Source organism: Gossypium raimondii, chromosome 2, assembly GCF_025698545.1.
Source record: "Gossypium raimondii isolate GPD5lz chromosome 2, ASM2569854v1, whole genome shotgun sequence".
Classification (NCBI taxonomy): domain Eukaryota; kingdom Viridiplantae; phylum Streptophyta; class Magnoliopsida; order Malvales; family Malvaceae; genus Gossypium; species Gossypium raimondii.
Genome location: NC_068566.1, coordinates 47,561,595 through 47,585,194, shown reverse-complemented (window position 1 = coordinate 47,585,194; position 23,600 = coordinate 47,561,595). Strand labels below are relative to the sequence as shown.

Here is a 23,600-nt window from a genome sequence, read left to right as displayed (position 1 = left end):
AAGGTCTTGGTGGAAGTATGCTTACAAAGCTGTTTCTGATCAGATGAAGAAGGCTAGGTGCCTAAACAAGATAACTCTGTTTCTTTCTGTCCTGGATTTTATTGTTTATTGCACAACATCTCCTCATATGATTAACCTGCACAAAGATAAAACCTTTAATCTGCATCATCCTGGAAATTGCTATGTGTGTTAAGTCTTGAAAGTCAGTACTATTCGACAGAGGATGGTTCATATCTTAGAATTTCTGCTTTGGTTTTTTATTTCTCTTTTTTTTTGAAGCTCGGGCATAAAGGTTTATGCAAGTGGGGAGCTTTTGCCTTTCTTTCTTTGTTTTTTTTTTTTTTTAAACCATGATTGGATTTTCACAGGATTTTCTTTTGGTTATGCATTTTCTAAGAAACTAGTTGTTGTGGCAGTGGAAAACTGTCATGGGAGCAGGTTTTGAAATATACAAGGTTATGGAAGAAATATATATCCTCTATGCATCACTGCTTAAATCTGACGTGAATCGGCCAGTAGTTGATGACAATAAAGAAATTGAGGAACTTGATCGTGAACTTGATATTGAACTTATACTGCAGTGGAGGTAATGTATTTTGTTATTTCCTTTGGCTGGTTTCTTCCTTAACAAGTGTACCTTTTATTCCCTTGAGACTGCTTCTCTTGGATTTAACTATTTACACAAGTAGACTGCTACTCATTGACAAGAACCAAGGGTCTCGTACATCACATTGAACAACAGCATGTGCATTCTAATTGCATAATGAACTTAATCCTACCACTCCAATCTTAATCTCCTTAGCTTCATGTCAAAACTTGCTCTAGCATTTTAATTTTCAAATTCTTATAGGTATCTAACTTCAATCTATACTGGATGGCGATAGATGAAGTTGCTCAATATAGCTAAGGCTAATTGCCACTTAATTATAATGTTATTAACGTTAGAGAGACATCAGGAGAGTGAACAGAAAGTGAGAAGTTTGTTGATGTCTGTAGCCACACGCATAAGTATTCTGGGCTTGTCATATGGATGTGCATAACAACTCTAAACTCTGAACCCTTCACTATATTTTTGGTTCAATGAAGTGACTTTTCGATCTAGATGAGGACTATATCCTGGTATTATGCAGAATGTTGGCGCACAAGTTTCTTGAGCAGTCTATAGAATCAGAAGACTATTTGAAGAAGCAGAAAGCTAAACAATCATGGTGGTCATTTGGATGGTACAAATGTTCTTACAATTTAATTAATAGACTCCTATGATGCTGTAGAATTTACAAATAACCTGTTCTTACAATTACAGGGGCAGTCAATCTTTTAAAGATGAAACCGAATCATTACATTTCAGTGAAGAGGAGTGGCAGCAATTAAATAAAATTATAGGATATAAGGAAGATGAAGATGGGCAGTCGCTATGATCGATGAAAACCCTGACATTCTTCAGACTGTTTTGGAGATTCACATGAAACATAATGCTTCAAAGCTTCTGGATGGAGCCCATACATGTCTTGCTGATTTATCGTGTGAAGGACTTGATTGCTCCATTAAGCTTTATCCAGAGACGAAAGTGTTTGGTGTGAAACTGGGGTCATATCAATTATCATCTCCTAATGGTCTTCTTGCTCAGGTCTAATTTTCCTCTTGCATTTTCAGACTTGTTTTTATTTTATTTTATTTGTTACATAGGTTTTCTTGCTAAAGTCCAATTTCCCTCTTTCATTCTTCACAATTGCTTTTTGATTGGTTACATAATTCCCCAACAGTAGCGGCACCTTAATTCTCCTTTGTTCATGCAGAGTGCGACTACAGCTGACTCTTTAGTTGGTGTCTTCTGCTATAAGCCTTTTGATGCTAAAGTAGACTGGAGCATGGTTGCTAAAGCTTCTCCTTGTTATGTGACTGTATGGAATCACTCCTAACTCTTGAATTGTAATTTCTTTGGACTGTATACTGATTTGTTAATCCCATGTCTTTGGTCAGTATCTCAAGGATTCCCTCGATGAAATTGCCAAATTTTTTGAAAGCAATACAGCTGTGAGCCACACAATTGCACTGGAAACTGCAACTGCTGTACAGGTTTTATTATGCTTATATATCTTTTTCTCTTCTATTGAAGAGAGCTTTCCGTAGCCAGGTCACTAGAAAAGGCTTTTATCATTATGAGTTTATGACTTTAAAATATTGTATAATAGTATATCATTTCGAGTTTATGACTACTAAATACTGTAGAATATTTAATTCTGGTTTCTGATGGGAAGGTAAATAATATTGAAATTAATGAGAGCAACTAGATGCTCCTGTTTTAAGTTGTTGTAAGTTGTAAGGGCACATTCTTTAAACAACTCTACTAAAATCAGAGTTAAAAATAAAATTTGTTAACATAAAATTTTCCTGTATCACCAGTAAGAATCAAATTTATCATGGTTTCATATAATTTATTCTTTCAGAAATGTTTTTTTTTTAGCACTAGCATATTCAAGTGATGATTGGTCTGGTTCCCTAATGGCATGTTTAAATGATCATCAGATGACAATTGATGAAGTAAAACGGTCTGCTCAGCAACAAGTGAACAGGGCTTTGAAGGACCATACCAGGTATGTTACTTTACATTGAAAATTGCAACAGTGACCATATTGGTATCTCCAAGGATTTCTAGGCTACTCTGTGTCTGCTTTCTTCTTCTTTTGAAGTCCTTTAATGTTTCTTACCGCTGCTGCTGTCTTGTCTCTCTTCTCCCTCCATTGGGGGGGGGGGATATAATGTCTTAGAGTCCTATATAGCTACTGAAATTATGTTTATCGATGTGATAACTGTTATTGCTTCATGAGCCTTTCATGAGGGGCTAAAACACAAACTATGAAGCTTCATATGATATTGTTCCATTTTGATTTAATCAGCATATTTTTCCAGGATTAATTAATCCTTGTATTGTATTTGTAACTGAAAATTGAAAGCTTAGATTCACCTTACTGGTATTGATTATTTATCTTTCAATTTTCATTGAAAGGCAGTTTTTTAGGTATGTAAGCTGTAATATTTGGATGTGGCTTGTTGGGTGATATGGGTTGTCCATTTTGGGGTCTTACATATCATGTTTTGTATACTCTTCTATGTTCGTTTGATCAATATATTTATCCCATTGACTTTGAGAAGACATATTTTAGTTATTAGTATGCAATTTACATGCAAAGTATTTATTTTACCTGTTTGTAGGTTTCTGCTAGATTTGGATATTGCAGCTCCTAAGATTACAATTCCAACTGAATTTCAACCTGATAACAAGCATTTCACAAAGCTTCTTCTTGATTTGGGAAATTTGGTCATTCGTTCACAGGTTTGAAGATGAAGAGAATCTTAATTGCATAATCTGAAATGTATAATTTATAAGGATTTTTGCTGATATCTTCAGGATGACAATGCACTCACATCTCCTGAGGAGCTGGATTTGTATTCGCAGTTTGATTTGGTTTTAAGTGATGTATCTGCTTTTTGGTTGATGGTGATTACCATTGGAGCCAAACATCTCTAAAGAAGTCTGCGGCTTCTGCCAACACTGATGGTCTTAGTTTCTTGCCCGTTATTGACAAATGCGGGTAATCTTAAAGCTTCAGCAGGTAAAGTTGTAGACAATTTCCTTAAATGTTTTTATAATGTTGAGTGTTTTAGGTCACTATTTTTATATCACATACAGATTCGCTTAGAGAACCCGTCATACCCGACAACAAGGCTTGCTATACAATTACCATCTTTAGGGTTTCACTTTTCTCCTGCTCGGTACCATAGATTAATGCAAGTAATTAAAATATTCCAAGAGGAGGAAAACGACAGCCCAGATCTGCTTTATGCTTGGAATCAAGCTGACTTTGAGGGTTGGTTGTCTGTTCTTAGTAGGAAGGTCTCTCTCTCTCTCTCTCTTCCATATACATTGTGTGCGTGTGCACATGCATGTTTTTTTTTTATCTGGTTTTATTTTCTTGACAATTCTTTAACCCCCTCCCACAATATTCATGTGATAGGGTGTGGGAAATAGGGAAGCTGTATGGCAGCAGCGATACTTGTGCTTAGTAGGGCCTTTTCTATATGTACTTGAAAGTCCTGTCTCCAAGTCATACAAGCAGTATATCAGGTTCACTTACCAACTTGTCCAGATTTGTTTTCCAATGGCATTGATCATCTTATATAAGTGGAATACTGGATATGGTATTTTGAAGATTTAGGAGGTTTGAACACACAATGCTTCACTAAGAGTGTTACATTCTCCGTGAAATCTCTTCTTAATAGATTAAATTAAAAATCTACTACAAGAATACAGAACTCCACCCTTTATATCCATGTTGGGCAGATATGGATTTGATAAGGATGAATACATTCTGATGTGGTTAGATACACTAAGTTCTCGTTGTTGTGGCTAAGGTCTTAGAAGACTTGTGTTTTCAGAGTCACCCATCTAGTTAACCATGTGCTATAGCATTACTGGTTCATGTACAATCTTCTTATTTGTACTTGAGGCTATCAAGTTTATGTCCTAATTTATTTGCTTTGTAGCTTGAGAGGAAAACATGTGTATTTCGTTCCAGCAGAGTTGGTTGGTGGCGTGGAATCTGTATTAGCTGTTGGTGATGCTGCACGGACAAATAGCAAAGCCGTAAGAGCATTTTAATTATTTAAATACTGACTATTATGAGTCAAGTGAGATTGCTTGCAACTTAAATTCCGAGTGTTCAAATGTGATTTTCCCTTTGCATATTTGCTTTATTTACATTATATTTCTTATTAGGTGGTGGAAGATGCAAATGCTCTTATATTACGGTGCGATAATGATGATTCAAGGAAGGCATGGCATAGCCGCCTGCAGGGAGTTATATATCATACATCGGTAGGCCCTTTGTACCTGGTGTAATCTGTTAAAAATGCGTAGCAAAAAAAGGTAGAAGAAGAGGGACGGATTGGAGACTGAAGTGGATAATTCTCAAAGAGCTGTTACACCTCAGTAATTTTAGTCTTTAATTGATATTGACTATACCGTGTCTAACCGTACAATGTGATATACATAGGAAAACTAATGAACCGAAAATCATTAGAATTAGGAGAAGTCTAATACCCAACTAACTAAAATTACCATTATACATGAAAATAGCCTGACTTGTATAAGGGTTCCTCTAGCACACATATATCACATTCTTTCATGCTAATTCTAATGCAGTTGGCTCTGTAAAATCAATTCGCATTATGTAGTCATTAATAAGGGAAGCACTTTGTGTGGGTCACAATCTTTGTAACGCAAAAGTTATAATCTATCTGCAGGATTCTGCTGCTATTACTGGTCTATCTGAAACTTCATCAGACTCGGAAACAGAACGCAATGACAAGAATGATACAACTGATCTATCAAAGAAAGAGAGTGTTTTCATAACTGGTGTTCTTGATGAGCTAAAGGTCGACTTTAGTTATAATCATCAGGTATGCCTGATTGTTTTCTCATGAACTTCAGCTGAAGTTGATCCACCAAGAATTTAACTGATTTGTGCACCTTTTCTAGCATGAGCGAAGTTTCATTAAGGTGCTTCTTGCTGAAGAGCATCCACTATTTGAATTCCGAGCATTAGGTGGTCTGGTAAGGTTAACATTGTCACGTTTATTTTAGTTTATATTTCTATTTGTTATGATCTTATAAATTTTATTTTTGTCAAACAGGTTGAACTTTCAATAAAAGGGAATGATATGTTTATTGGTACCGTTCTGAAATCCTTGGAAATTGAAGATTTGATTTGCTGCAATCCTGTGTCTCAGCCTTGCTACTTAGCAAGATCTGTTGTACGAAGTGCAGATGCACAATCATTAGATGATGCTGGGAATCGGTGTTTTGAAAGAAATGATATGTCCCCAATTGAAGGAGATGATAAATTTTATGAAGCACCTGAAGATTTAGTTGATTCTTTTGAATTCGCAACACCCACGTCTCAGAAAGCATCTGAATTAGCTAGTTTGGAAAGTTTTCTTTCATCAGAAAAAACATTGTTCATGACTCACAGTTTTAGTCGTGTCACTGGTTTACTCCCTGATGACAACCTTCTTCCGAGGAGTGAGGCTATTGAACCAAGTGATACATTAGACAGTTTTGTTAAAGCACAAATAGTTATTTATGACCAGAACTCTCCTCTATACAACAATATTGACATGAAGGTGGGTTCTTCTCTGGGTTTGAAATAGACTTATGTCATTATCTTTTTGTATTTTAAAGTAATAAAATGTTGTTCTCAGGTCACAGTGACTCTGTCTACATTGTCATTTTTCTGTCGTAGACCAACAATCCTTGCCATTATGGACTTTGCTAATGCTGTTACTATTGAGGATGAAACCTGTGAATCTTTTAGTGATGGTTCTTCTGCAGTTGGGGTGAAACATGATATTTCTAGTGAAGATCCTGTTGACAATCAACAAGCAACCAATTTTGATGAGCCTGTGGTCAAAGGTCTGCTAGGAAAAGGAAAATCTCGAATTATATTCAATTTAACATTAAATATGGCTCATGCTCAGATCTTGTTGATGAATGAAAATGAAACGAAGCTTGCTACATTGTCACAAGAAAATCTGCTCACTGATATAAAGGTCTGGATTACCTGTTTTACAAATTTTTCATGTCTCTTCAAGAAGTTTCGATTAATTCCTTCTCTTTTTTCATCTCATCTCATTCTCTGCATTTTTTTGAAACAAAATTACTGTATCTTGAATTTGATCTCAAAAGTTTTCTTCTATTTGAAGGTGTTCCCATCCTCTTTTAGTATAAAAGCATCATTGGGAAATTTGAGAATAAGTGATGATAGTCTCCCAAGCAGCCATATGTATTTCTGGATCTGTGACATGAGAGATCCTGGAGGCACTTCATTTGTTGAGGTATTTATTTTATCTATGATTTTATTTTTGACCCTGCAACAAAAGTTCTTCATTTTGTTTAGATCTGTGGATGTGTTGCTCAAGTTCGCTTTGTCTTTTCAAATGTAACTAGTTTTTCTGTAGTTCTCCTAGATGACAGCCTCTCTGCTTTATGTGTACAGAATACTATTCATTTTTCCTCTTTCTTTCTTTCTTTTTTGTCTATTTGTCTGAATTTAGTTTATAATGTTACAAAAACTTATCATCATTTTTTTCGCTGGTTTATAGCTGGTTTTTACTTCATTCAGCATTGATGATGAGGATTATGAAGGTTACGAGTATAGCCTCTTTGGCCAACTTTCAGAAGTGCGCATTGTTTACTTAAATCGCTTTGTGCAGGAGGTAATAAAAATTTCAATTATTATAATTACTTAATGCAGTTTTTGTTTATTTCTCATGTCTGAAATTTGATAACGTAGGTTACAAGTTATTTTATGGGTCTTGTTCCCAATGATTCAAAAGATGTGAAATTGAAAGATCAAGTTACAGACTCAGAGAAGTGGTTCACAACTAGTGAAATTGAAGGATCACCTGCCATAAGGTTGGACCTTTCACTTAGGAAACCTATAATCCTGATGCCTCGCAGAACAGACAGCCTCGAGTACGTTAATATTGGAATATAGATTTAATGAGTTTCAATTTTTCATTATTTTCTGCCTATGTAGCTATTTTATGTCATCAGTGATCTTGACTTGTTACAGTAACTGTTTTTAAATTTTCTGTGACAGTTATCTGAAGCTTGATGTTGTTCATATTACGGTGAAAAATACCTTCCAATGGTTCTCTGGCAGTAAAAGTGACTTGAATGCTGTCCACCTTGAAATAATGACAATTCTGGTGAGGATCTAACTAGATTGTCTCTTGCTAGGCCTGTTCAGTAAATTCTAAGAAATTGAATAGAAATGGCAGGAACTCATTGATGGTCTTTCCCTGCTATAATGTAGATATAATGAACTCACCATTAAGTTTCATCTGTTTTGAGGTTTTTGTTGGAATTTTATTTTGACTTTCTTATACCAACAATGTTCAACATTTTCTTGGAACCTAGAGTAGTTTTTATCACAAACCACTATTTTTTGTCCAAGTATTTCATCGTAACATGGAAATAATTTTATCAAAGAAATTCAAGGTGGGTATGGATGGGTTAATAAATTCATAGAAATATTTTTAGTTGGACCAATAAATTACTACCACATAGGTGGGACAAATAGTAGGAAAAAATCGTGTGATGAATGGCATATTTCAATTGTTAACCTGGCTAACGTAATCTCTTGCATACATTTTCTTCCCTCTTTTCTCTAATGGGATGCAGGTTCAGGACATCAATTTAAATGTTGGTACTAAATCAAAATTAAGCGAAAGCATTATTAAGGATGTCAAGGGGGTTTCTATTGTCATCCAGAGGTCCCTTCGAGACTTAATGCATCAAGTACCAAGTATTGAAGCTGTAATCAAGGTATTGCTGTGTATTTATTGATAGGGGTACATCAAACAAGAAGTCTTCTTGCTCTTTTTAAGAAGAGGAATGTTGAGGTATACTTGTCTTTGAATGTTTCTGCAGATAGAGGAATTGAAAGCAGACTTGTCAAACAGGGATTACCAGATTGTGACTGAATGTGCACTTTCTAATATATCTGAGACCCCACACAATGTTCCGCCATTAAACAGTGATTTTTTGTCCTCATCTGTAGATGTTGTAGAACATGTTAGTCCTCAAAGTACAGTTAGCATTGAGCCTAGAACTCCAAATGGTGAAACTTGGACTGTTTTGAAAGTTTCTGTCATCATCAATCTCGTTGAATTGGGCTTATATGTTGGAGAAGAATGGGGTTCACCTCTGGCCACTGTGCAGGTATATTTCCGTTTTGCACTTTAATTTAGTTAAGAGTGTGTAGTTCTATTCTATCAATTTGTTGTTTCTGATTGGTTTGAGGTAGCATATTGCATCCTTCAAAAAGGAACCCATACTGCATGCTTTTTAAGTTAATTGTTCATGGTATAATAAATTGTTTGCATGTCCATGTCCTTGTCCATGTCTATATTTAGTTTTTGATCTTTGCTATGCAGGCAAGTGGTGCATGGCTTCTTTACAAGTCTAATACATTAGGTGAAGGTTTTCTCTCAGCAAGTCTTAAGAGTTTTTCTGTGATTGATGACCGCATGGGAACTGAAGAAGAGTTCAGGTTGGCAATAGGGATGCCAAAGAATCCTCTGGTTTCTGTTGATGATACCATGGGCCAGCTCATATCTAATGCAAATGTTACGAAAGAGAATAATATCAAACCATTTCCAACGATGCTTCTTCTTGATGCAAAATTTGGTCAATTCTCAACATCCTTATCTGTTTGTGTCCAGAGGCCACAATTGCTTGTAGCACTTGATTTTTTGCTGGCAGTTGTTGAGTTCTTTGTTCCCACAGTTGGCAGTATGCTGTCAAATGAAGAAGATAAGAAGTCCTTACGTATGTTAGATGCAATTATTCTGGATAAGTCAACATTCACTCAACCATCTGCTCAGTTCTCACTGTCACCTCTGAAACCTTTAATTGCTGACGATGAAAAGTATGATAATTTTATTTATGATGGTAATGGTGGAATATTGCATTTGAAAGATAGAGAAGGATTTGATCTTTCTGCACCTAGTAACGAGGCTATGATATATGTTGGGAATGGGAAAAAGTTGCAGTTCAAGAATGTTATTATCAAGGTATGATTTTTATCCAAATTTTTTCTTGATCTAATAAACCAACATCTTTACCAAGAATGGGCACCATTCATAGCTGCTATTATTTTGGTGCAGAATGGGCAATATATAGATTCATGTATTTCACTGGGAACCAACAGTTGTTACTCTGCTTCAAAGGATGATCTGGTCTACTTGGAGGGAGGACAAGAAAGTCAGCAAGCAGATGCTTCAAGGGAAATTGCTAATGATATGGCACCGCAAAATGCTATGGTTGATAGATCTGCAGAGTTTATCGTCGAGTTTCAGGTTTGTTGGTTTCTTTGTTTTTATTTTCTGATCTATCTATATATTTATATACTTTTTTCTACTCTCCTCAGGGTTTATTATTGTTTGTCCTCTTAAGTTATTAAGTTTTTGAGGCATGCACTAGTCAGTAGTTTGCTGGGAAACTGAGTAGATATGTACTAGAAAGGATTATTACAAGTAGGACAGCAATATAAAGGACATTCCAGATAGAAAAGTCGGGTGGTAAAAAAGCCACTTGTGTTTTTCTCAAGGAACAAGGATAGATTGGGGTTTGGATAGAGATCCTAGGTTTGAGCGAAAACGGTCTCCCTTTTTACCAAAAAGATGTGGGTGGTAGATATAATATGAGATACAAGTCTTGACATAAATCTGGATGTTTGTCTACCAAAGTTTCAAAATGTGCCAAAACTGCAAGTTTTCTTGCTTGAGCCCTTGTGCTTTAAATATGTATAGATTAGTAATGGGTTCAGTATAACTTTTTTATTATTATAAAATTGGTAAGTAATATGTATTTGGTACAGTATAATTTGCTACAGTACTTGTTAATTTTGAGAAGAAAGAAAGAGAAGAGAAAGAGTGGCTGCTGCCATGGAGAGAAAGAGAGGAAGAAAAGGAGGAGAGAAAAGAATGAATATCAGAATGAATTGCATACATTACCCTCAAACCTCAAGGAAATATATACAAGTGAGACTATACATAAAAAGGAAAGGTAATCTTCTAATTACCTAAATTTCAGCCTATTATAATCCTAAATCAACGTCTAAGGTTTATACAAATCTTAACACTCTCCCTCAAGCTGGAGCGTATAAATCATATGCTCCTAGCTTGTTACATATATATCCAATCCGAGATTTCCTAAGAGCTTTAGTGAGGATATCTGCTAGCTGATCGTTAGAATTAACGAATCTAGTTGCAATACACTTCGCCTCAATCTTCTGTCTAACAAAGTGACAATCAATCTCTATGTGTTTCATCCTCTCATGGAACACCAAATTTGTTGCAATATGTAAGGCTTGATTATCACATATCAGCTGCATTGGACTGTCAATCTCACACCTTAATTCCTGAAGTTGTTTTAACCAGATAAGTTTGCAAGTGACTAAGGCCATGGCTCGATACTCTGTTTCTGCACTTGACCTTGCTACAACTTCCTGGTTTTTACTTTTCCATGATATTGGATTCCCTCCAAAGAAAACACAGTATCTTGAGCTAGATCTTCTATCAGCCTTTCCTGCACTAACAGTATTAGGAATAGATACATTGGATAATGACGAGGTGAAGGCATAATAGGAAGGTGATAACTCAAAAAATTGTAAATAGGATGAGGATTACCAGAAGAATGAGTACCTTTTCGAAGAGCTATAGGTGGAGTGAGTTCTGGTGACATGATTGGAGACGGAGAAGATGGTAGTGTAGAAGGTGAGTCACTTGGAGCATCTACCTGACCTGTATTAGAAGGCGGTAATGTAGAAGAATGATTATTAGCAGAGCGTCGAGAGTAGACTTGAAGAAGTTTAGTCTCTAGATGGTCTTTATACCTTTGGCTCATAAACCATAGTTCAACCAATGCAGACCAAGAAATATAATTATCACTGCCTTGAAGTTTGACAGTAGTAATGGCTGGATAACTAGAAATTGAAGAAAAATGGATTTCATAGAACCTAAATTTCAGCCTATTATATCCAAAGTCAATGTCTAAGGTAATCTTTTTATTTTAGAAATTTAAAGTTGTTGATGCACATCAACTTACTATTTTTTTCCTCATTAGCTCTTTTCTTTTGAGTTTCTGAAATTGAAAAATGGAATGGAGAAAACCTATACATGTGTATGTACCTTTGATAATGTACTTTCTTCATGCTTATTTTATTCTGACTGATTATGTTATTGGTATGAATCTTTGTAGTACACCAGATGTAAATTTGATGTTTGTATTCTCTAGGTAGTGATGTCAAGACTTCCATTGAAGTGATACTATGTCATTGTACTTGAATTGACATTTCTTTTAAATATGGTGTAAATATTATCTGCAATCATTGATTTAAACAATGTCCTATATCCGTTACTTGTGTTGGCATTTCCATTGTCTTTTTGCAGGCAATTGGTCCCGAACTGACCTTTTATAATGCATCAAAAGATGTAGGGGAATCTCCAGTCTTATCGAACAAACTTTTGCATGGTCAATTGGATGCATTTGGAAGGTTGGTTCCTTTTTTAGTTTTTTTTTTCATCATCAATTACAATTCCGGATATGAATATGGAATTCTTATGATCTTGGTTGCATTTCTTTCTTCTCAGTAGGGGCTATTTTTCCATACTATTCATAGATTTGTTTATACTTATGAAATTCAGTGTATAATCAGTGTTCTTATTTGATACTGTTTTCAAGCGGTTTATGTTAAATACCATTTTCAACTAAGTTACATTGAACACCTTCATTCTCAGAAGATAATCCAAACTAATAGCATCATATATTCTGTGTTTGGTTGTATAAATATTGCAGCAGGATGCTTTCATGAGCAAAATCATTATTGTTAGCCTCTAAGCACTTTTAAGTGGTCAGATTTATACTTAGAATTTGTTGTTTCCTTGAATATCAGAAAGTAAAGCTGGAGCCATAAACAGCCCTGCAACCTCTGTACAGGAAGGAGGCAATGTGTTAAATGAACACTTGACAATATGACAATTGATGTTCTGATACTGGCATGTTTCTGCAGGCTAGTTACGAAAGGTGATACCATGGAGATGACTGCAAATGCCCTTGGCCTGACAATGGAGAGTAATGGGATCAGAATTTTGGAGCCTTTTGACACCTCCATTAAGTATTCGAATGCTTCTGGAAAGAAAAATATGCATTTATCGGTTTCAAACATATTCATGAATTTTTCATTTAGCATCCTGAGACTGTTTTTAGCAGTTGAAGAAGATATTTTGGCCTTTCTAAGTACAACATCAAAGGAAATGACAGTTCATTGTTCTCAGTTTGACAAAGTTGGAACAATTAAATGTATGCTTTAAGTCTTTTTCTCTTTTAATCCAGTGTTGGAGGAAATTGATTTGTTAGAAGTTTTACATGGTTTACTTATAGCCTTAGCATGCTTTACAGATCCCAAGACTGACCAGATATATGCCTTTTGGAGAGCTCGTGCTCCGGTTGGTTTTGCAGTTCTTGGTGACTATCTGACACCATTGTTAGTGGACTCTTTCCTTTGTCTTTGTTTGAAAGTTATTCTACTTCTTTCAGTACTTTGATGTTGGTGGTCTTCACTTGGCAGGGACAAACCACCTACAAAAGGTGTTCTTGCTGTAAACATCAACTATTTGCGAGTCAAGAGACCTGTATCTTTTAAACGAATTTGGCCACCTTTAGGTTCTGGAGGCATCTCCGATGAAGGTGAAATTACATCCAATACATTGTCAAAAGACGAGGAAGAAAGCAGCTGTTCTGTTTGGTTCCCTGAAGCTCCTGAAGGCTACGTCGCATTAGGTTGTGTGGTATCCCCTGGGAAATTGCAACCATCATTATCTTCTACTTTCTGCATCTTGGCTTCTTTTGTTTCTCCTTGTTCACTCAGGGACTGCATTACCATCAGTGACACCAATCAGTATGTTTAATTATAATGCTCCATCTTTATTGTGATTTCAGTTGTCTGTGTATATTTGTTGGCACATATTCTGTTTGCTTCATGGATTTTTAATGCTATTGTGGTAACTAAGTTTTCTAATGACATTCTTTATTTCCCAAATACTCTGTGCAAATTGCGGATATCCATCCAGTCTAGCATTTTGGCGTGTGGATAATTCTCTTGGGACCTTCTTGCCAGCAGAACCAACAACTTTGAGGTTGTTAGCGACGGCATACGAATTACGTCATGTAATTATTAGGTCTCCTGAAGTCTATCCAAAAACATCTAGAGTTTCAGACACCCAAACTTTTCCAAATGGTCGTGTCAACAATCAACGGTCAGAAAGTTCGAAGGTTGTAAATTCTGGTCGGCGTTTTGAAGCTGTTGCTAGTTTTAGGTTGGTTTGGTGGAACAGAGGTTCGAGCTCTAGGAAGCAACTATCCATATGGCGTCCAGTGGTCCCCCTAGGAATGGTGTATTTTGGTGATATTGCTGTTCAAGGGTACGTGACACTTAAGACTGGATTTCTTTTTGATATATCTTGATTTAATTCAATAAAAGTTGATATTGTTAATTTTCTGAGTGTCAGGTATGAGCCTCCAAATACATGCACTGTTCTTCATGACACTGGAGATGATGAGCTTTTCAAAGCTCCTGTAGGATTCCAGCGTGTTGGACAGATTAAGAAACAGAGAGGAATGGAGAATATTTCTTTTTGGTTGCCTCAAGCTCCTCCAGGTTATGTTTCTGTGGGTTGTATTGCATGTAAGGGCCCACCAAAGCGACAAGATTTTTGCACATTAAGATGCATGCGGAGTGATATGGTAAGTGGAGATCAGTTTTTGGAAGAAAGTGTTTGGGACACATCAGATGCGAAGTTTTGTACAGAACCATTTAGCATTTGGGTTGTTGCTAATGATTTGGGGACTTTTGTTGTCCGTGGTGGGTTCAGAAAACCTCCAAGAAGGTTTGCTTTAAAGCTGGTAGATCCAGATTTACACAGTGCTTCAGATGATACTGTCATTGATGCAGAAATAGGGACCTTTTCTGTAGCCGTTTTTGATGACTATTGTGGTCTGGTGTGTATTTTATTCCGCAGTTCCTTTATGGTCCTTGGGCATATCATAGTTATATTTTTCTATTGAAAGTATATGAAGAATTACAGTGTGTTCTTATTATGGATGATTAGAAATACGTTTAGTTCAGAGAGTCTTTTTTGTCTAGCCATTACCAGTTATGGTTCAGTCATTATCGAAAGATAAAACTGCATGCTTTGCTTTTAAGATTTAGAAGCTATCATTGATTGCAATGATTTATGGTTATTCTTTCTATTTTTAGTTCTGAAATACTCTAGCCTAATGCTCCAGTTTTCAATTTGAAAAATGATCTCAGGATTAATTGGACTTACTTTTACAACTAACCACACTAATACTGTGCTAAATATGCTTTTGGTTGATTCAATGGTTTTATGCTTACCATGTTGCAGATGGTTCCATTGTTTAATATATCATTGAGTGGAATAGCATTCAGTTTACATGGAAGACGGGACTATTCAAATTCTATTGTTAGCTTCTCTTTGGCTGCCAGATCATATAATGATAAATATGAATCCTGGGAGCCGATTGTTGAGCCGGTGGATGCGGTTTTAAGGTAATTATCTTGTGATCCATCTATTAGATGTAAATATTTGGATGGACTCCGTCTGTTCTGTATGTTTATTCATTTGACAAAAAAAGAGTAGTCGTGAATAACACACAACTAATATTACTTTGATTCAAGTTAAGAAAAACTGATGCTTAAATAATTTATTTTGATTAATTTTTTTTCATTTTAATGTTTGCTTAAGCTTGGTTTTGAATGCTGGTTTCTTGATGCTAATTGATTAGTGATAATATATTCCACTGCATAGAACTTCTATGTTGTAGATCGAAAAGAACTAATACTTGGAAATTGATATCTCATTTTGGAGTAAACTAAGTTTGAAGGTCGAAAGTGTGAAATTCAACTAATAGCTGCTAGAAAATAGAAATGAACTTGTTGAAGTTTTTTGTTTTTGGGGAAATTATATCTTTATCAAGCTGTGTAGTTATCTGATAAATGATTCTTAGTTTCTTTTGGCTCTATCTTAACTTGCATCTGTTGTTTACTATTTCTTGTGAACCTCTTCTTAGTGTTTTGCATTAACTCCTCTGGCCTAATCTACGGTAACTTTCAGGTATCAGTATGATCCCAATGCCCCTGGTGCAGCATCTCAGTTACGTTTCACCTCCACAAAGGATCTCAACTTGAATATCTCAGTGTCTAATGCTAATATGATTATTCAAGCTTATGCAAGCTGGAATAATCTTAGTGATATTCATCAATATCATAAAAGACCGGTAATTGTTTGCAATTGCTTGATAAATTTTGGTAATACTCTATTTATCAGTGAATGATATGTTTATGGTCTTGATATGAACGGTCTTTTTTCTTATGTTTTTATCTTCTTCACTTCACTTCACTTCACCTCACTTTTCTTTTTTGAAAAAGTTCCTTTTAAATTATATTCGTGGTCTTATGCCACATTTGTTGAGTATTGGGTTTTTGATCTTATATTAAAGTTGGGGCTCTCCACTTAGTGCCAAACAATTTTCTGCTAGATGCTTAACATGGCATCAGAACCCAGGTTTTGTTATGTTGTTTGTCCTGTCTAACCCCATGAAAGGTTGTCCAAATGTTGTGAACTACACGTGAGGGGTTGGGGGGTGGGGAATGTTAAATGGTCTTACCACACATATGTTAATTATAGGGTTTTTGTGGTGTATTATCAAAATTGAATCTCTCCACTTGTTGCTAAATGGTTTTAGATTCAATGCTTAACATATTGATTTTAGTGTTGAAAATATCTGAACTTCTTCTTTACATTACTTAGGAAGCATTTTTTCCAACCTCTGCTACAAGATCTGTCATTGATGTCCACCACAAGAGAAGTTACTACATCATCCCGCAAAATAAACTTGGGCAGGACATTTTTATTCGAGCCACTGAGATGAGACGGCTTGCGGATGTTATTAGAATGCCATCTGGGGATATGAAGCCTATAAAAGTTCCTGTTTCAAAAAATATGTTGGACTCTCATTTGAATGGAAAGCTGTGCAGGAAAATTAGAACAATGGTGACAATCATTATAGCTGATGCAACGGTACAGTCTTGATCTTCTCTCTCACTCTATTGATGGAGAAAATCACTTTCTTCATCCTTTATTACAAGCTCTGTGATTGCTTTTTGAGTTTAGTTGTCAAAAAGGAAAAATGTTTAGACATAGATAAATTTGTGTCTTTTAAGCAAAATTTTCCTTTTCCTATTGTTGTAGTTACCCTTGTTGAGAGCTTTTACAATCTCACGGCTTCTTTTGACATAGATAAACAATATTAAAATAATACCTCAAGAAAATAGACAGACATAGTTGTTTTGGAACTGATTTTAAAGCTATACGGGATAAAGACTTTTCCCTTTTAAATTTGTTTTACTTAAGTTCTAGGTTTTGGGGTGTCATTGCTGTCTGTAAATTTGGTGAGAAAATGTTTTGTTATGGTCATCAGTGTATTTTTTGCATTTAATTCTAACTCTTGACATCTTTTTGTGGTCCAATATTATTTTGTTACTTTTAGGATTTTGTCTGATTTAGAAATGCTGGAAACACACATGCACACACATACACAGACAGCTAAAATGTATGCTGTGTAAATTCTCTTTGAAATCAGTTATTGAACTTGATGGCTGTCCTAGTTTTTTTGGAAGGACAGCGGGAAAGGAAATGGAGATAGTGTGTGAAATGGTTTTAAGTTCACTCATTTATCTTACAATTTTCTACTCTTATTAGTTATATTGTGACAAATAATTTGTTCATTTGCATGGTCTGGCATGCTTTTGTAATTTAGTTACCCAGAGTTGAAGGGTTGACTTCTCATCATTATACTGTGGCTGTTCGCCTTTCTCCTGATCAAAGCCTTCCAAGTGAATCACTGATTCGTCAACAAAGTGCACGTACATGCGGGCGCATCTCAAGTTACTTGTCTTCTGATACTGAATTTGTTGACTGGAGTGAAATATTTTTCTTCAAAGTTGACTCTCCAGTACGTAAGAATGATATTAGTATTTCTTCAATGAACCCTGTGTTACTCTATAATTTTTTTCTCTTCTTTTTTTTTCTGGCATATTCCTAATATTCTTATAATGCTTAATTCTCCCAGGACACATACATTGTGGAGCTAATTGTTTCTGATGTAGGAAAAGGTAATAGATATACGTGCCAGTATAGGTATTGTGCTAATAAAAAACGTACCTTACGCATATTAAATATAATATTCCAATTCATTAATCAAGAACCTTGACATTGCCATTTAGGATTTCTGTGATGTTGTTATACCTTAATTACCACATCTATTCACAATGGCATTAACTCTAGAGAGAAGATGATCTCCTAGTTTATGCCTGCTTTACTGAATCCACTGTATCTTTAACAGGTGAGGCTATCGGATTCTTTTCTGCACCCTTGAATCATATAGCCATGTACATCCCAGATGATTCCCCTCAGTACAATCAGACCAATAGCTCAATGTGGATGGACTTATCCTTGTCAGCATCTATGGTAAATGTGATAATTTTACTTATAACTCATGGAAATGATATTTTTCATAGGGTTTGGACATGAAAACACTAATACAAGGCTTCAAGTGGAATTATTTTAAAGCATTCTTCAGAGCTCTGGAACTTAAGCGGATTGTTTCTTGCAGAATACCGCTCAAGCAGATAGGAGGGGGAAGAAGTCAAGTGGGAAACTAAAATGTGCTGTAATTTTGTCTCCAAAATCTAATACTGATGAAACAAATGAATACTTTGTTGGTGGCAGAAAATCGAGATTCATTCAGATAAGTCCTAGCATGGAGGGCCCTTGGACTACAGTGCGGCTGAACTATGCGGCACCGAGTGCTTGTTGGCGTTTAGGCAATTATGTTGTGGCTAGTCAAGTTACTGTAAAGGATGGCAACAGATATGTAAATATTAGGTCTCTGGTCTCTGTACATAACAACACAGATTTTGTACTTGATTTATATCTTGTATCCAAGGCTTCGAGTGAAATGATGGAACGGCCTACTGATTTAAGCATGCCTGAAGGTATGCAACATGATGGTAACAGAATTCAGACAGATGAGTTCTTTGAAACTGAAATATATGATCCAAATACTGGATGGATTGGTTCCAATGCTCAATTGAATCAAGATCAAACTTATGCTGGAGGCTCCCAGCAGGTAAGCATTAATATTAAACCAGTTATTAGCTCTAAGTAGCTGTAAGACATTTTGCAGCATAACTAGTTCTCTTTTCTGCCTTCTCTATTTCGCACATTAAAGTGCTTATTGTTCCAACATGAAGATTTTGTTTATGAAACATCCAATCATATGGTAGTATTTTGAATAATAGGCATTATGTCTTCTTCATCTGTTGCCTCAACTTCTTCTACAGTTACACTGCTAATACCTTGGAACACATTGTCTCTTTGTGTCACTCCAGGCATTCTCCATCTATGTTTTAGTTATTTTTGTTTTGTCTTTTTAATTCCTTGAACATGCCAAATTTACATGTTTTTAAGCCTGATCCCGTTTATGACCTTGAAAATGTGTTTTGGAACTTCAAAAACTGGTTGAAATCCTCTAAGATCAGGAACCAATTGGTTTTGGTATTGTTGGAGAAGATAAAAAAGACTAATATTTGTTAGAGATTTAAAATCTCAGTTGGGATGTCTAAACTCTAAATTGGTTTTTAATTCCTCCCAAAAAATGCAGGCTACTTCTGGACTTGAGTTACCTTCAGGTTGGGAGTGGGTAGATGATTGGCATTTGGATACTTCTTCTGCTAATACCAATGGTGGATGGGTTTATGCTCCAAATGTAGAAAGCCTAAAATGGCCTGAGTCAGATGATTCCCTAATATCTTCGAATTCTGTGAGACGAAGAAAATGGATTAGGAATATGAAACAAACATCACCTAATGCAAAGAATGATATATTTGTCGGCCAGTTGAAACCTGATGATACAGTGCCCCTTCCCTTATCAGCCTTAACTCAGTCTGCACCATTTGTGTTTCAGTTGCGACCTTCACATTTTGATGGTCCTGATAAGTATTCCTGGAGTTCTGTAGTTAGAAAGCCTGGTCAACTAGAAGTTTCTGGAAAATCTACTGAAACTTCTGAGATATATGTATCAGCTCTCACTGAGTCTGAGGAATTGCTTTGTTGCACCCTGCTAAGTGAGACATCTTCAAATAATTCTTCACGTAAAATTTGGTTTTGTTTAGACATACAAGCAACTGAGATTTCAAAAGACATTCACTCTGATCCTATCCTTGATTGGAGTATTCTGGTCAAATCCCCATTATCTATCACCAACTATCTTCCTCTTACAGCTGAATATTCTATCCTTGAGATGCCAGCAAGTGGTCATTTCATTCCCTGCTCCCGAGGAATATCTCGCCCTGGAAGAACTGTGAATATATACAATGCCAATATATGTAATCCTTTATTCTTCTCACTACTTCCTCAGAGGGGATGGTTGCCATTACATGTGAGATTTTTAAGGCAAATTATATTTCTTTTTAATGTCAAATCTGTCTTTTCTGTCATATTTAATAGTCTATTTGTTTTTACTTTCACTGATTTACAGGAAGCTGTTCTGATCTCACATCCTCATGGCATTCCATCCAAAACAATAAGCCTAAGAAGTTCAATCTCTGGAAGGTTTATTGCAGATTGCATTGCCTTAAAATATTCAAGTCTCTTGAATATGTTAAAAAAGTCCTCTCTGTTCTGATACCTTTGATATTTTTGGTATTGCAGGATTGTTCAACTCATTATTGAACAAGATTATGACAAAGAACAAAAAATGATGTCAAAAAAAATCAAAGTCTATGCTCCTTATTGGTTTTCAGTTTCCAGATGTCCACCACTTACGTACAGGCTTGTTAATGTGGGAGAGAAAAAACGCACAAGCAAGATCAGATTTCCTCGTTATTCTAAAAAGAAAACTGAAGAAATCATTGAGGAAATAACTGATGAGGAAATGTACGCTGGTCATACAATTGCCTCAGCTGTGAACTTTAATTTGCTTGGCCTTTCTGTAGCAATTACTGAGTCTAGCAAGGAGCACTTCGGACCTATTAAAGATCTTTATCCCCTTGGTGACATGGTAAATCAAATGTCAATTGTAATTAGAAGCCATCTCGCACAATAATTTTGTTTGTGAAGTACTTTCTTTTTTCCCGGCCAACAGGATGGATCTTTGGATATTTATGCTTATAATGCTGATGGCAAATGTATCCGCCTTTTTGTTTCTGCAAAGCCCTGCCCCTATCAATCTGTTCCTACAAAGGTAGATTTTAATAAATCAAGTCTTTGCATTACAAACAACATAATCATTTCAATACTTTGTAGGTGGTTACTGTCCGGCCATACATGACCTTTACAAACAGACTCGGTCGGGACATATACATTAAGTTAAGCAGTGAAGATGAGCCTAAAGTTCTTCGTACTTCTGATTCAAGAATGTCCTTCTTACATTGTGAGAATGATGGGATAGATAAACTTCAGGTCAGTCAATTTAATAGAACCTTTTATCCTTGTTTTTACACTAATCCATAAATCTTGCAGTGAGATTATGGCATAACTTATACCCTTCTCATTTCATCTTTGCTTGTACTGGATTTCTAGATTGAATTGTACTTTTGTTTTGCCTTCTGATTTTCAAAAAAGGTCTACTGTTTTGCACTTCAATTCTTGCAGCAAACTATGTATTTTTAATACAAAAAATGCCATGAGCATCCAATTCATTTCTTCTCTTATTAAGTTGATCTATTTGAAATTTCTAGGTACGACTAGAAGATACAGAATGGTCATTTCCTGTTCAAATAGTGAAAGAGGATACCATCTCATTGGTTTTGAGGCGGCATGATTCTTTAAGGACCTTTTTGCAAGTAGAAATTCGGGGCTATGAAGAAGGATCGCGATTTATAGTAGTATTCCGCGTTGGATCAACCAAAGGTCCAGTTAGGTAAGTTAGTCATTGCTTTCTAGATATTAAATAATAGTGTGTGATGCATGACATGATGGTTTTGATTGACCTATCAAAGCATAAATGAACAGAATTGAGAATAGAACCTTCGACAAAACAATATGCATTCGCCAATCTGGATTTGGTGAGTATGCATGGACTACTTTAGAAGCTCTTTCAACTACAATATTTTCTTGGGAAAATCCCTATGGACAAAAGTCCATTGATGCTAAAATTGATGGAGATGGCAACAACCGAGTTTGGAAAGTCAATTTGGAAAGGGCTGGGCAATTTTCTGCAGACGAAGGAGAACTTGGAATGCACTTGCATGTTTCCAAAATAGGAAATATCAAAATTGTTAGGTTCACCGATGATTGGACTTGGAAAAGCTCGCATGAAGATATGTCTCTGTTGGCTGCTGGAAAGCCACAGATGGACATCACGCCTGTAGAAATCATCATTGAATTGGGAGTTGTTGGGGTGTCTGTTGTGGACCACATGCCAAAAGAACTCTTTTATCTATACCTGGACAGAGTCTTTGTATCATATTCTACTGGCTATGATGGTGGAACCACCAGCAGGTAAGAGCTTCTATTTCATAGATATAACTTTTTAAAGAATTGGCATGATGTCCTCGTTTTCAGCTGATTAGCAGTTTCTTGCTCTTGGCCATTGTATAATGCTTGATGACACACATGTTTTACAGTATGTCCTGCTACCTATTGGAAGATAAAAGTTTGAGTAAAACACATTTATTGTGCTTTTCTACACTAATGACATGAGTTAATTTTTGTCTGACATTTTAGTTGGACCCATTGTTTTCTTCCTTCAAGTGTCTTTTTATGTACATGTACTTCGTTTTATGAATAGTAGTGGCCTGCAAACAAGATGACATGACTTGAACTAAAACCCCTTCCTTAGACTTGGCTTTTTCCATTTCCGACTTCATTCAAAATAATATTTTTCAAATGGCTGCTAGGTCTTGGGTATTGAACATCCATTTTCTATCAGTTATCTTTGTTGGTTCTTCTGATGAATAAGCTGATTCTACCGATTCTGCCAGGTTCAAGCTCATACTGGGCTATTTGCAGATGGACAACCAGCTTCCTCTAACATTAATGCCAGTGCTATTGGCACCTGAGAAGATGAGCGATATTCGTCATCCTGTATTTAAGATGACTATTACAATGCAAAATGCTACCACTGATGGCATCCAGGTGTATCCGTATGTGTATATACGGGTAATGTTCTGTCTACTTTATGCATAGCAGTTGGCTTTACTATGCTTTTTTAGACAATAGTATAATTGATCTCTAAGATCTCTGTTCACATGATAGGTGACCGACAAGTGTTGGAGGCTTAATATTCATGAACCTATCATTTGGGCATTGGTTGATCTCTATAACAATCTTCATCTAGAGCAAATTCCTCAAAGTTCCAATGTCACTCAAGTTGACCCAGAGATACGTGTTGAGTAAGACTAGTTTTCCACCTCTTTACAGCTAGAAACTTGTAATATTGATGTTGGCTAGGTGATGTCTTGGTAGAATTTACTTATATAGCTATTCCCTGTTCATTACCAGGAAAATAGTAAAATTTTATTGCTAGTTTTTTAATATTTTCATGATTCAGTTTCAATCTGTTTTTGTGTTCCTGGATTGTGCATCCAAGTGCAAAAGCATCTGCACATCACATAAATGCTACTACGCATCTATCCACTTTAAGGCATAAAAGTAGTTATGTATATCCAACATGAGTTGACTTTGTTTGCTATTAAGTTTATTTTTAAGAGTTTATATTTTCTTGTTTTTAGTTTGGTCCATGCTTTGTTTTGGAAGAGAATCCAATGAATTTTTTTTAATATATTGGTGATCTTTTCTCACGTGTAAGCCTCTAGCATTGAATCAAAGAAACTATTATGGATCAGTATGTGGCTTTGACTACACTATGTGAATGTTGTTTTGTTCCT

General features: G+C 35.8%; 2 protein-coding genes across 3 annotated transcripts in view; both read left to right on the top strand.

Annotated features, from left to right (window-relative positions):
• LOC105789322 (uncharacterized) overlaps positions 1-23,600 on the top strand; it is a 40,668-nt gene that overhangs the window by 12,117 nt on the left and 4,951 nt on the right. Inside the window, exons 7-44 of one of the 2 annotated variants that reach the window (XM_052627723.1) lie at positions 3,692-3,895; positions 4,017-4,126; positions 4,546-4,645; positions 4,778-4,876; positions 5,305-5,460; positions 5,540-5,614; positions 5,695-6,183; positions 6,262-6,609; positions 6,763-6,894; positions 7,162-7,275; positions 7,353-7,534; positions 7,662-7,770; positions 8,246-8,389; positions 8,495-8,785; positions 9,001-9,639; positions 9,733-9,924; positions 12,019-12,122; positions 12,639-12,928; positions 13,028-13,112; positions 13,197-13,526; positions 13,699-14,049; positions 14,137-14,626; positions 15,034-15,197; positions 15,763-15,925; positions 16,459-16,728; positions 17,468-17,662; positions 17,780-17,822; positions 18,053-18,177; positions 18,323-18,838; positions 19,373-20,149; positions 20,249-20,322; positions 20,422-20,770; positions 20,855-20,953; positions 21,016-21,171; positions 21,450-21,631; positions 21,724-22,212; positions 22,695-22,872; positions 22,969-23,105. In XM_052627723.1, coding sequence (XP_052483683.1) covers positions 3,692-3,895; positions 4,017-4,126; positions 4,546-4,645; positions 4,778-4,876; positions 5,305-5,460; positions 5,540-5,614; positions 5,695-6,183; positions 6,262-6,609; positions 6,763-6,894; positions 7,162-7,275; positions 7,353-7,534; positions 7,662-7,770; positions 8,246-8,389; positions 8,495-8,785; positions 9,001-9,639; positions 9,733-9,924; positions 12,019-12,122; positions 12,639-12,928; positions 13,028-13,112; positions 13,197-13,526; positions 13,699-14,049; positions 14,137-14,626; positions 15,034-15,197; positions 15,763-15,925; positions 16,459-16,728; positions 17,468-17,662; positions 17,780-17,822; positions 18,053-18,177; positions 18,323-18,838; positions 19,373-20,149; positions 20,249-20,322; positions 20,422-20,770; positions 20,855-20,953; positions 21,016-21,171; positions 21,450-21,631; positions 21,724-22,212; positions 22,695-22,872; positions 22,969-23,105 — 8,951 coding nt within the window. The remainder of the gene's footprint in view (positions 1-3,691; positions 3,896-4,016; positions 4,127-4,545; positions 4,646-4,777; positions 4,877-5,304; positions 5,461-5,539; positions 5,615-5,694; positions 6,184-6,261; positions 6,610-6,762; positions 6,895-7,161; positions 7,276-7,352; positions 7,535-7,661; positions 7,771-8,245; positions 8,390-8,494; positions 8,786-9,000; positions 9,640-9,732; positions 9,925-12,018; positions 12,123-12,638; positions 12,929-13,027; positions 13,113-13,196; positions 13,527-13,698; positions 14,050-14,136; positions 14,627-15,033; positions 15,198-15,762; positions 15,926-16,458; positions 16,729-17,467; positions 17,663-17,779; positions 17,823-18,052; positions 18,178-18,322; positions 18,839-19,372; positions 20,150-20,248; positions 20,323-20,421; positions 20,771-20,854; positions 20,954-21,015; positions 21,172-21,449; positions 21,632-21,723; positions 22,213-22,694; positions 22,873-22,968; positions 23,106-23,600) is intronic. The other variant, XM_052627724.1, reaches the window with a different exon arrangement.
• On the top strand, positions 476-3,544 carry LOC128039276 (uncharacterized). The gene is made up of 8 exons (XM_052627725.1): positions 476-586; positions 1,131-1,223; positions 1,304-1,627; positions 1,797-1,901; positions 1,981-2,076; positions 2,527-2,594; positions 3,214-3,334; positions 3,410-3,544. Exons 3-8 carry the CDS (start codon positions 1,415-1,417, stop codon positions 3,527-3,529), a joined length of 723 nt encoding a protein of 240 aa, XP_052483685.1. The 5' UTR covers positions 476-586; positions 1,131-1,223; positions 1,304-1,414; the 3' UTR covers positions 3,530-3,544.